The sequence below is a fragment of the Callorhinchus milii genome, unplaced genomic scaffold (assembly GCF_018977255.1).
Source record: "Callorhinchus milii isolate IMCB2004 unplaced genomic scaffold, IMCB_Cmil_1.0 Scaffold48, whole genome shotgun sequence".
NCBI classification, from domain to species: Eukaryota; Metazoa; Chordata; class Chondrichthyes; order Chimaeriformes; family Callorhinchidae; genus Callorhinchus; species Callorhinchus milii.
In genome coordinates this window covers 414,813-428,645 of record NW_024704789.1, presented here as the reverse complement: position 1 = coordinate 428,645, position 13,833 = coordinate 414,813, and the positions used below count along the sequence as shown (strand labels likewise).

At 41.3% G+C, this 13,833-nt stretch overlaps 1 protein-coding gene across 1 annotated transcript in view; it reads left to right on the top strand.

The window, feature by feature from the left end:
* LOC103178123 (doublesex- and mab-3-related transcription factor 1) overlaps window positions 1–13,833 on the top strand; it is a 60,447-nt gene that overhangs the window by 34,112 nt on the left and 12,502 nt on the right. The window contains exon 5 of the mRNA XM_042345448.1: window positions 29–109. Within this exon, the coding sequence (XP_042201382.1) occupies window positions 29–109 (81 nt within the window). The remainder of the gene's footprint in view (window positions 1–28; window positions 110–13,833) is intronic.

Sequence of the window (13,833 nt, the reverse complement as noted above, 5' to 3'; positions counted from 1 at the left end):
CTCACATTCGGTTCACTCACATTTGTAGGATTCACCCACTTTGGATTGCCTATCTCCAATACACATCTAAACCTTTTATTCGGAGGCGATGAACTTTGCGTTCATCAAGGTAAGGCATGTTAGAATTGGGAAATAGAACATTTTCCCCCTTCTGCAACTTTCTGTGGCCCAAACCTTAAATAGCACAGGTCAGACGCAGGTAAACTATCCTCTACTCAGCCCCAAAAATGTGCAAAAAAAGACTACCCCTTCCAACTCCACCTCAAAAGGCTAATCCTGCTGCACTAATATTTCCATCTTGAAAACCAGCTCCTGATCAACTTCATACCAAAATGTTTTGGACTTTTCCCTGGGTTTTGTTCCTGTGTATTGTGACAGGCTGAGTGCAGTTGAAGTAACAGTACAGTGAAGTTTTCGTGCTGGCTTGTTCTTTGGTAAATGTGATCTGTTGACGTTTTCAGAAGTAATTCACCGTTAGTTTACAAAAGTGTGATGTTAAAATCTAAGGAGTCTCAAATACAAAAGTACAAAAGTTCTATTGGAAAGTAAACATAAAATTGTGAGTTTTTTTCCATCCTGATCATTCTTCCCCAATCTGAATCTCATTGACTTAGCAATAGTAACATTCCGTTTTTTAGATGTAACTAAACAACCACTTGTTAAACACATCACTTTGACCACAAATAACTTTTCACTTTCCAGAGAAAACCTTCACTTAAAATTTGACCTTCTTATGGGGGGTGGGGGGAGCTACTAAAACAGGAGGAGGCCTGACATTTCACTCAGTTTAGCATTAAAGGCCATTTAGTCATACATCGCTAAGATCAGGCAGAATATTGAAAACTGGCTTCCAGGATACTTTAATCCTAGAAGCCAGTTTTATACAGTTCTTAAGAGCCAACTTCCAAATTTAAAACTGAATTTAGGAATTTTCTAATGTTTTGCGCAATGCTAAATTTTAAGACAAAATAGGTGAAATTTCAGGTTTGGGTTTTTTTTCTTCTTAAAAATGAAGTTGTGAGGTAGAGAAAAAGTAAATAGGGCACTTGAACAGATGTTTCATTAGATTTAGTGTTTATCAACCCACCAGAGCTATCAATGACTTAGAGAGTTGGGGGAATCATTACTTAGAATTGGGACTATACTAAGGTTAAGACCAAAATATAAATTGAGAGGTGCATAAACCCACACAAATCTAACTAATCAAACCACTGGACGAGCTATCTATTGGATATTCAGTAATTAATGTATTTGCGTTTTCAGTAGACGTGATAAAATTCCACATTTAAAGAAGCTCAGAGAATTAACAGCAAAATAGTTAGCTGGATTGAAAATTAGCTTTGTCAGCGGGAAAGGGAAAAGGCTGATGAATGGAAAAAGCTTAATCTGTGGGGGAAGTGATTCAATAGTGTTCTAGGGAACTGTTCTGGGTTCCATAGTGTTCACACGATTTATAACTAATGTTTACAGCACATCATGGTGATCAGTAAACCTAATCAAATACAGTCAAACCTGTTTTCAGCAACCACTCAGGGGCTGGACCAAAGTGGCCTTTATATAAGTAAGGATTTGTTGGTGGTGTAGAAATTCTAAGTGTATAGAAAAAGACCCATAAATCAAACTTGTTTTCATAAAGCAATAAATCAATCACAAAATACAAATCGTTACTGTTTCCATGGGCCAAAGTTTCCACGAGCCCACGTGTAGACTCCCGCTAGACTCCTAGTGCATGCCAACGCTGCACTGAGCAGCCCACCGGACCAGATCTTGACCCTGAAAAGGGAGTCAGTACACTGATAAGGCTAATAAAGAATGGTTGTGTTAGTCAGGTAGTTGCTGAATAGAGGTGGTTTATTATGGAAAATCGATCAGGACTGTTCCAGGGTGGTTGTTAACCGCGGGTGGTTGATGTATAGAGGTGGTTGCTTTAACAACTTTGACCGTACTAAGATATATCTTTGAAGACATGAGTCAAAAAAGTTATATGAGGTGTAAGTGTACTATGCTTATATACTCAGACTCATCCCAACACTTGCCAGTTTTGAGACCAGTGTAACATAGGAGTTTAGCAGGTTTTTATCTTTCAGTTATGCCACGAGCCTGGCTGCTTTGGTGGTGGCAGGGAGAAGAAATTTTTATTCACTTAAGTTTTAAATATCTCTTATTAAAATATGTACATAACCATCCCTCCCCCCAAAATGTTTAGATCGTTTGTTTCCGAGAGGCGAGAAGGAAAAATGAAACTGAAAATGAAAAGGAAAACAAACTGTAAAAAAAAATTGGTCCCAATGGAAGGCAAATATTAAATGTGGTTATTCTGTGCATTTTGGAATTCCCATGGGTATTTGTGCTAAATTCATAAAAATGTTATAATATGCTAGGAACCAGGAACTTACAACTAATAGATGGGGGAACTGACATCCCATCAGTGAGCTGTGAGCTCTCTGGGATACAACAAAAACTTGAATTTATATAGTTCCCCTCACGCAGGGTAGCTTGACAGTGATAGGCATGGTCGAAGTGGAAGGTCTTCAGGTGCGACCTGAAGAAGGGGAAGGAGGAGGCAAGGTGGAGGGATTGAGGAAAAGTGTTCTTGGTTACAGCTAATCCAAGAGGTGATGCTCCATTTGTCCAGTGTCTCACTGCAGGCATTTCTATAAATATTACTTACTCTGTAAAAGTAGGTTTACTGAGAAATGTCAATTGCATTTCCCACTTTGTTGACAACCTAACAAATGCTGATCAAGTAGTTAGTATATTGATTGAAGCCCATTTAATGTGTATCAAATTCTCATCTTCCATTCTTCCACTCTCCACCCGAACAAATTGAGTTGTGACGGCTTGAGTTCTATGTGTGAAAATATTTTGCATGTGAAAATGTGTTTTAAGTGTGAAAACCTGTTGTACCGCTTTGCTGTTCGACAAGTCAGTACTGTGCACTCCTCATAAATGTAGAGTTTGCTTTCTGCAATGTTTAGTTTGCTTAACCTGAGACACACCCTGTTCACTTACTAAGGGATTTGGGTCAGATATTCAATATAACTGAAGTATCTTGAATTTGAAGTTTTGCTTGTTCACCTTCATCACCTACCAAGATAAAGGAACCCCCACCCTCAATTTATCTTATGAGAAATGTCACTTTTAAGTTGTGTGAGGAAAGGGTGTGCAAAGTGCCTTTACTCTGGATATGAACTATGTCGAATAGGTGTGTGAAGATGAACAATAAATGCTTTTGCAATGTGCATTGTGTGTTGGTCTGCAAGATTGCACATTTACTTGAGAGTCACCATCGCTGGGCCTTGGCACAAGTTTTCATCCAGCATCAATGGGCTAAATTTCAAAAGAATAGGTGTTTGATTAAAGCAGATTATGCATTTACGTTGAGTGGACTGTGCCTTTGAAGAGGAATTAAAGATCAGTGGTGAAGTCATTCCTCTTGATACATTATTTATTCACTCCGTTTAAATCTTGTGAGTGTTATTCAAGTTTCTTATTCCTCTGGTTGCAGCACTCATCTGAGCTTGTTTTTTTCCTGTAGAGATTAAAGGGCAAATTGTATCATTGGCATAGAGTTGCAGTGTAAAGCCAGATTGCTTTTTGCCATAATCTGTAATAGATGGATTTGACACAAGAGCAAGATTTCTGAAATTTCTCCTGGTTTTAGCCTTTTTTGAGGGGGTCAGTCGGGGTCTGACACATGCGGAAACCCATCACCATGCTTAAGAGTATCCAAACCAAACTAAAAATTCCATGCATCCCACCTACACATGGAAATTCCAGAGATATCTTTTGGAACAGAATGTGCACACTCTGGAAAGTATTAGGTGCAGGTTGGCAAGAATCGAGGCTTGGGGACCCCAGAATATGTGTTGCGGTACTGTTGGACTGTAACCAGCTAAAACTACTTAGCTTGCCATTGAGAGTACTACCTGGCAATCTTTCCTACTACTTGTCCAACTAGGACCATCCTACCTGTTAGGGCTTTGGCTTACAAGGTTAACAAGAGCTGAGTCGGAAGAATCCCTCCTCCCCATTGACTAGTCTGCCCCATTAAGTCCTGCCGATGAGCCAGCCTGGCTGTGCGCTGGAATACTGCGGACTGCTTGACTAAGGAACCGGACTACTGAGACCACCACAGCGGGCTGGCTCGATTCTGACATTTTGTTGCCAAATATGTCACCTTGGAGCCAGTTCAGCTCCCGCGAGATTGCGCTTACCTCCCCCCAGCAGGATAATCCCAGTTGGCCATTGGACATCTGATAAGCGTGGTTTTGAGCCCCCAATAAATGGATGGTAGATACCAGGAACTCCCTGCAAACTTCCTAGTGGGCAACACAGCTGAGAATGAAATGGTGAGAGCATTGCCGCCATCTTCCCATTGAGCGATGGTTCCACCAGTTAGAGGTGCAGTCCCAGACAGTACACTCAATGGCAAGCTATGCAGTCTTAATCTTAAAACCACTTCCTTAAAAATTAAGATTATTAAGAATTATGGGGAGAAAAATTAATTTAGACTTTGGTTGGAAGATTGTTTTTGTTTTTTGGAAGATCTTTAAGAATTTAAGTATTTTCCAAAATTCTGCACAATCTCAAAATTTTAAGATCCTGGTCTTCAGGCTTGTCAATTCAATATTCAATATTCAGGCTTGTCAATTCAATATTCGAGTGTTAATTTTTAGCAAAGATAAAACAAATTGGCACCTCATACTATTTGGGCCAGAGATGGAGCCCATAGATATGATCAGAGGAATAAGAAACAATCATAAAAGATTCACAAATATCTGAGGGGGAGGGGAAGAGAAGTTGTGCAATGGAAGAGAAGACTTACTGCTGCTGTTTAATTCCACTTTGACAATGTTTCTAGCGTAAGTTAATGTGTTGAGGATGCACACATCAAAAAAGAGCTTTAACTGGTAGAACTAAGAGTCTCCTGTCTTGCTATAAACATGTGTATTTAGGACTGGATGACGTGGTGGGTTACCATTTACCTCCGGGACCCGGGTTTAAATCCAGCCCACATTAATAGGTGACGGTTTCCTCCCTCTGCTGGCTGTTAGGATCCTATCTATGTGTGAAATTTGGACAGTCTCGACCCAACTCCTGTACTGGGTGTTTCCCCGCCTCAATTAAACTGACTCTAATTTCGCACTAATTTGTTAATCTCACTCACTCAGGGAGGCCTTAAGGGCAGCTGTTTTGGGAAACAGAAATGTCACAGTGGTGCAGTAGGAGGGGCTGTTCTGAGATTGACGTTAAAGCACATTGTTGGGGGTAGAGGGAGCTTCACTGTGCAGCCTCTTGTGCCCGACCTGACCAGGAAGTTTGCTTCAATGGAGAAAAGTTCCATTTCTCAACATGAACATCTCTTGATGAGCACAAAATTTCACTGCCAAAAAGGGAGCCTAGTGTACAATCATTTAAATTGTTTATCATGTTGGCACCCAAACAAAGCAGAACTCCGTGTCTTATCAGGTGATTGAGATCAACCGAGTAGCTCTGACCTCCCTTCAGCAATGCCACTCACTGCAGGGTCCCAGGAGACAGGAACCTCTGAGTTTCCTCAGGTAAAGCTTATCGACAGCGATCGCCAAAGAGTTCTGCAGGTTGCGATGTCTCTTCTAACAGGGCTGTGTTATCGCTGTTGATGGAGTGATGTTCCAGTACTGTGGTGGGTGAATGAATGGAAAGGTTGTGCTGGCGGTGCTATGTGAGCAGTACAAACACTGTTTAGTTTGCTTACCAGATTCGCCAAAGGAATACGAATGCGAGGACTTCTCAGCCTGAAACGGCTTCATCACCCAGAGGTAATGTCAGGGTCTGTTTGATCACAACGACGACAAAAAACAAACAAACGCTTGTGTCTGTTTCTATGAAGTCAGCATTTTTATTAATCTGTTTTAATTGGCACCATCTTGGTGAGCTGAATGCCCCTTCCTTCCTCCTCTCTTCTGTGCAGAGTATTTCTGTGTTCCTCGTGTGCTCTGCTCTTACTTTCACAACACTAGTCTGTGGGGTTTGATCTAACACATGTCCAGGGTAAATTGGTACAGGATTTTCGCAGGAGGAAGGGTGATTTTCTACAGGCACAGTATCTTGCAAGTAGTTTGTTGACAGTTCCAGCCACACCTAAACTTTTCAGGATCTCTGAAGGCCAAAGAGAGACCTTTGTTTCTTGCCCTCCCCTCCCTCCAAGCCAGTCAGTATAATAACAGCCCTAGGAATTAACATCTCTTCAATTGGAGACATTTAGCACCTGTGTACTGGCCTCACCCTCTTCTTTGCCATTCAGGAAGGTCATGGTGGGAACATTGAGATTGATACATGCAGATAATTGATGGTGTGCAGCTTTCAGATGTCAGTCCCGTTTCTTAACTCCATAGTGAAAGAGTATTCCCTAGGGGAAATGCTCTTCCCTAAAGGAAATGCTCCATAAATACCCAGCAAATGGGATTGATTATAGAATGGGTGAAAGCATTTGATCCTCAATCAAGCATGTTCTTGGGGCAACAAGGATTATTTGTGATGGGGCAAGCGCTTGCTGTAGTGATGGTTGTTATGTGTCAATTAACCTAAAGGGGAAGGCTTCAGTGCTGTGATCTGAGGTTCAGTAACGTTATCTTAGGTAAAATAACTCCAAGAGGTAAAATGGATGGGATGAAGTGCATGGTACAGTGGGTCTAATGTGCCTTTGGAAGAAGTGGAACTTGATGAACCAAATGGGCTTTCTCATTCCATGCGTTTTTATGTTCTTATTAATATTAATACCCAGAGAATGGACAATAAATCCAGGCTCTGCCAGTGTCTCTCAAATCCCAATATGAGTTTAGAGAATAAAACATCCTGCTTACACATACACAATGGTAGTGTAGTTATAGTAGGGGGGAGGGTATCTTACGTCAACATTTGGGATATTATACTTGCATTAAAATAATCCTTCCATATTCAAGGTAGGCGCTTTTACACACCCTGGCAACCAACAACAAATTGCATTTATATTCTTTTCAAAGAGCCAGCACAGACTCGATGGGACGAATGGCCTCTTTTTGTGCTGTACGATTTTATGATTCTATGATATGATTCTATGATATAGCACCCTTCATGTCGGGAGGTAGTCCCAAGGCAGTGGACAATGAGGGGTTTGCACCCAAGCTGCGGATTGGTTTCAGAGAGAGGTGCAGAGCAAGGGGGATGGAGGAGTGAAGATGACCAAAAGCATAGTCGAAAAGGAAGGTCTTGAGTCGGGCATGAAGGAGAGGGCGAGGAGGATGGGCACCGTGACCTCGCCAAACTCCTGAGAAATAGCTTCTTATGCAACATCTGGGTTCAGTGTTGAAACCTTCAGTGCTACATATCAGCAATCTACAGTTCCGAACATTCTTGCCAAGTACCAATGGAATTGAACAGTTGTCTATCTACACCTTTTAATTGTACCTCTGGGCGTGGATGATATCACAAGGTTTTCCTTTCTTCCTTGATCGATGTTGATGTTCAGGCCATCCCTAGATGATGCCAGTTTGGAGCTTATAACAAAGTCGTTCAGGACTCCAGCGAATTTTATAGCTCCAAGTAGAGTAGGCACTACTGGCATTCTCATCCTCCGCCAGTTCATGGCTCTGTAGCCTCATCCGTTGGTGATTGCTCCAGTGGGAGTGGTAGGTCAGTCTGGGACAGTGGATTCCCATCCATTGGATCCTATCTGGCATAGTGGCTTCTAATGTGCATTCATCACTTTCCTTACATATAACAATAGCGTTTCCGATCACAGACTGAACCGATTCTGCCAAAGCGGCAGAAGAGATCTGACTTATCACCCGCTCGGACCATGATAAAGTACTCCCATGTTCACTGACCCATAGCACTAGAGGAAACTTGTAGATTTTCTGACTTAAATCATCCTCGCTTTTCTGGGGGTAATAATTCGTTAAAAAAAAATTGGTCACTTCAATCCACAACTGTTTGTGGGACACTGTTCTGCGCAATTGGCTGCCGAGTTTCGCCCACAAAATATACAGTCAATTCACTTTAAATATATTACAGTATATGAGGGAGAGCCCAGGGAAGTTAAGGAGTCGGACCCGTGGGAGAGAAGACATTGACAGGAGGCAAAGATTATAGCTTCTGTTTTGCTGACATTCAGATGCAGGAAACTTGTGCTCATCCAAGCCTTGATGTCCGTCAAACAAGTTGACAGGACATCAACGGACTGGGGGTCGCAGCTAGAGGAGAAGTAGATTTGGGTGTCACCCGCATACATGTAGAAGTTGACTGCATGTGTGGATGACATTGCAGAATAGAAGCATGTAGATAAGGAAAAAAAGGGGGCAAGGATGGAGCCTTGGGTTACCCCATAAGTGACCAAGCGGGGGCGGGAACTGGAGGGAAAAACATTTGCTGAGATCAATTGTTGCCGGTTTGTCAAGTAGGACTCGAACCAGGTGACTGTGATCCCGCTAAGGTGGATGATGGAGGAGAGGCAGTGGAGGAGAATGGTATGATCGACTATTGAACGTGGCAGAGTGGTCCAGGACACGAGGAGGTAGAGGGTAGTGGTTTGACCACTCGACTCGCAAGCGAGAGGACCCAAGTTTGATTCCTGGGCAGGGTGAAACGTTAGGCAAGTTTCCGTACTCCACATGCCTCTGTTTACCTAGCAATAAATAGGATCCCAGTTGTTAAGTCGATTGATAGTTCACTTTCGGGGGTAATAATCCCTTCAAAAATATATATGTATTAATTTGGTCACTTAACCCACTACTGCTTGTGGGACACTGCTGTACGCAACTCGCTGCCGCGTTCGCCCACGTATATACAGTCAATTCACTTTACAGTGTATTATGTGAAGCGCTTTGGGACGTCCTCCCGACGTGAAAAGCGCTATATCAAATGCAAGATTATTATTATTATTAAAAGCGCTATATCAAATGCAAGGATTATTATTATTAATAATCCCTTCAAAAAATATATATATATTAATTTGGTCACTTAATCCACTACTGCTTGTGGGACACTGCTGTACGCAACTGGCTGCCGTGTTTCGCCCACAAAATATACAATCAATCCGCATAATAGTATATTCTGTGAAGCGCTTTGAGATGTCTCAACAAAGTGATAAGACGCTATATTAGATGCAAAGATTTTTATTATTTAAAAAGATGAAATGTGTGTGCTGCTGAAAACTCTGATTTTACTCATTTGGAGACCATTTTTAAGCAACGTTTTTTTAAGCCTCTTTTCTCCTCCCCCCCCCCCCCATGGTAAGAGGCGCTGTGAGGCGCTTTGAGACATCCTCTCGAAATGAAAGGCGTTATAATCAAAGGGGTGATTAGTTATATAATTAAATGATGCTAATAATATTATAAGTAAGCGTTACATATTAATTAATTAAAATTAATTAATCATTAATTTTGCTGATGTATCAATTTTTAATAGCTGGAGTTTTTTTCGTTTAGATAAACAAAGCACCACGTAACATTGTTGTGAGTATTAAAATGGTCAAAATATGCAACGGTCTGGTGTTGTCGTATAATGTGGTACATTGTGGCAGTGACAACACCCAGGTTATTTAATTCACAGAAAATTCTCAATTAGGTCTGTAAATTGTGCAGACTTATGTTCCTCACTTGTGGAGTAAATTGGGCATTCTATATCTACAGCAGATGACCAGCACACACCAAGTCTGACAACCTCATTCCTTCGTCCCTGTTGCCAAGATGTTCGCATTGTGTGTAATTTTTAAGTACATGAGGGATTGCCATCTACGATTCAGGTGACAAAAACGTTCAGCTGTCATCTGACTTTGGAATAACAGAGTAGTCTTGAGATTGTTTTGTGTAGTAATGGAAAAAGATTGAGAGGTCTGAAAACAAACAAACATACATTTTCTTTCATACAGTAATTAAAACTAAAAGGGATGCCAGCCAATCTGCTCTTGTTGTGTACGTGTTCCAATGGCAGACCCACCATTGCTCCAGTTACTAGGCTCAGCGCGAATTGAATAACCTTCAGAACTGATGCTCTGTCCTTCTGTTGGCTGTTGTCTTTGAAAATTGCATCCAGAATTAGTGAGCAGGAACAGTTAAGATTTACAAACAATGATGGAGCTTGTCACGCTTCTTTTGCAATTCATCATTTGGGCACAGAGGCAGGGCGGTGAAGTGTTCTTCATAAAACCAGCCCAGTGTGAAATACGCCTCACTGGACTGCATACAGCTCTAAAACTCCTTGGCAGTCTTTACTGTAAATCCGTATTGCCACTTGACATTACAGTATATCATTAAGGAATGCGAGTTGTGTGCATGAGTGCAGTTGACATAACGCTCAGAGCCACGTTAAGGTGAAATTGTTATCAGGGTTTAGGTGTTTGATGCGGGAACCTAGATTTTCCTGTGTTGCAAGAAACTTGCAAAATTCATGCAAGTTTTTTTAATATACAAATGTTGAAGTGGTTTTATGTGTGAGTGAGTGTGTCTGTATGTGTGCATTTCTATTGGAATCAATTTTAAAGGCATATTTGAATGACTTGGCGTTGTGCAAAATAATAAATCTGTGCATGTTGCAAAATGCAGTATTTGCAAGAGACATTGTGGCCAGAAATGTTTTGTATGCTAACAGCAGCCTGTAACAGCAAAAAATGCAGCTTTGTTTTTCCAGTTCTCTTTGTTGGATAGTTTCATCATAAAATCTCTTTTGTGAAGATTGCACATTTAAAACTATCCAGAACTGCATTTTGCAATGATTCAGTAAGACTATAGAGTTGATGCTCCCTGGTGGGTAATGGCAGAGTCTGGTGTGACACTGAGCCTTATGGACCAGAAGATTGCAGCTTTGACCTTCGAACTTTTGGTCTATGTGACGCAGCTTCTCACTGAATAAAAGTACAGAGGCATTGGAAGAAGTACGTTTCTCTTAACTGTTTGTACAACTGTTTAAATTCCAGTTTGTGTTGCCTGGAGATGAAAACTGCTTTATCCCTGTGATTACCATCTTGCGTTCTGCTTATTAAAATCCATACATTGACTTACAAGATGCCCTCGACCTACCAAATGCTCACTGATTTCATGTCTCCAGTAGCATCTGAATCATTATTACTAGCATTGGATTTATTATGAAAGGATAATGATCAGCCAGTTAATAGGGATAGTTCAAATAATATTAATCAGATGCATTATCAAAATTAATAATCATTTGAGAGGACGTTTTGAAGCGCTTCACAGTTTTTTTGCTGTATAGTGTAGTGACTGTATTTTATAGGTGAAGATGGCAGTCAATTTGTGCGCAGCAATGTCCCACAAACAGCCATGAAGGGACACCAGAGGAAATGCCTTTCTCGAATAGTGCAGCGGGTTCTTTGACGTCTACTTGAACAGGTAGATGGGACCTCAGTTTAATATTTTATCTGAAAGACAACACCTCTGACAATGCTGCTGGCATACTGCAGCATACTGCCAGCCTAGACTGTGAGCTCATGTCCCGACGTGGGGCTTGAACCCACAATCTTCTACCTCGTAGGCGATAGTGCTACCAACCGAGCCAGACTGACACCTGTTTGAACGTTGGAACCTGAATCAAGGCTACATTAAGTAGCCACTCTCACCTTTCCAATCAGTCGTGTCAGGTTGCTATTGACAGATGCCATGGAATAAGTCATCTGCTCAATTTTTCAGAGGCAATCAGAGTCTGAGAGAGATTTGATAGTCTCTCAAAAAAATTTACAAAACAGCAGAGGGGGAGGAAAGAAGCAGAACCTAGCATCAGTAGTTTTAAATCTGCCTAAAAGAGGAGCACCGTATTGCATGAATCATGCTTTCTGCCAGAATAATTTACTGTTTAATTTGCACTGCAGGAAGCCTTACTGATGGGATAGCGGAATTCAATTAAAGTTACCTCTTTGAATAACATGGATTTGAGCGTGGATCAGCATAATCCACTACAACGCCGCTTTAGCCAAAGGTGTATCCAAAGTTATAAACATGTCTTTTAGAGTTTGAAACCAGCTCGACAGTCCACCGATAGAATTAGCTAATGATTCAGAAAATCTATTAGCAAATTATACTTTTAAACCCCATGGATCAACTGCAGTTTGTACTAAGGATCAAAGTTCGTGCTGAACAGGGCGCTTATTTATTTTCTTGTCCATGCTCTCCCGCTGTGTAATCCTCAAATCCATCTCTCCTTTGTTCCCGGGATGCACAGTGGGATTAGCATGCCCCACGTCTTTAAAAAACATTGAGTCAATACATCTCCTGAAATGTCTCATATTAACCCTTCGTTGGACGGTAAGTCTGCAGAGACTCCTATCCTCGGGGATCGTGCAGTTGTGTAAACGTTCAGATCACTTGCAGCGGGACTGAGAACCAATATTGATATACAGTAAAACTCGCATCAGTTGAGACCATAACATAACACTCAATATGATTTTTGTGAAGTAGAGGAAAAGTTAGAGGAAAACTTGTATATATCTGATTGTATGCGACTAACGCATAACAGTAAACAAGTACCTAATTTTGCTTGTTTCAACGGATTACACTGTAATATGTTGCTCATGTGGCCCTTCAGCAGGTACGAGTGCAAGCGGTGATGGGTCAAGACTTTGTTTCCTGCGCTTGTTTCAAATGGAACACTGCGCATGTGATCCTTCAATACAGGTGGTAAGTGTAGTAGCAGAGTTACAAATTAGGAGATTTGCATAGGTTTTAGGATTATTTGGGACTGAGAAACCGTTATGATTTAGCCGTTTATCCGATTTATAAAATACAACTAGTGCAAAGAAATCTAAGTGTTTTTTGGTAGGAAACTGAACGGGACTCGGGTACAAGTACAACTTAGGCAATTATATGTTTTATAAAGAGACAACTCATGCAAATTTTCCTGTAATAATAACCTTTGCATTTGATGTAGCAACTTTTACATCGGGGAGACGTCTCAAAGTGCTTCACAGGAATTATTGTAAACTGTAGTCACTGTGTGTATTTTGTAGGTGATCGTAGCAGGCAATTTGCGCACAGCAATGTCCAACAAACAGCAGTGAAGTGAATGTCCAGTTTTAATTGGGAGTTGTTGTCCATAGTAATGGGTAGTAGTATAGTACAGTCCAGCCTTTGATTCCAACAACAATTACATTTGTATAGCACATTTCACGTCGAGAGGACCTCCCAAGGCGCTGGACCGTGAGGAATTTGGACCTGAGCAGGGGTTGGGATCAGGACGGCAGGGAGGGTACGGGTAGGTGGGTGACCGAAGGCGCAGTTGAAGAGGAGGGTCTTGAGGCATGACTTGAAGGAGGCAAGGGAGGGAGCGAAGTGAAGGGACTGTTGGATGGAGTTCCAAAGGTTGGGGATTAAGAAGTCGAAGGCCCAACCGTCCATTATTTACACAAATATTCTTCCTCTGTGCAATTCACCACTGGTCAGTGATAAATTATAATTGCCTAACCAAAACTGGTCAAAAATCATAGGAATTGAACAAAATAAATAGGTGATGGCCATAATAATTTATAAGGAAAAGGATTATAATAATAATAATCCTTGCATTTGATATAGCACTTTTCATGTCTTCTAGACGTCTCAAAGCGCTTCACAGAATATACTGTAAAGTGAATTGACTGTATATTTGTGGGGGAAACGCGGCAGCCAATTACACACAGCAGTGTCCCACAAATTGGGATTGAAGTGACTCAGTCATGGATTGAAGTGACCCAGTCATGGATTGAAGTAACCCAGTCATGGATTGAAGTGACCAATTTATTATTGTTTTTTTTATTGAAGGATTCTTATCGGGCATGTGGAATAAGGAAACTTGCCCAAGGTTTGGCCCTGCCAGGCATTGAACCCATGT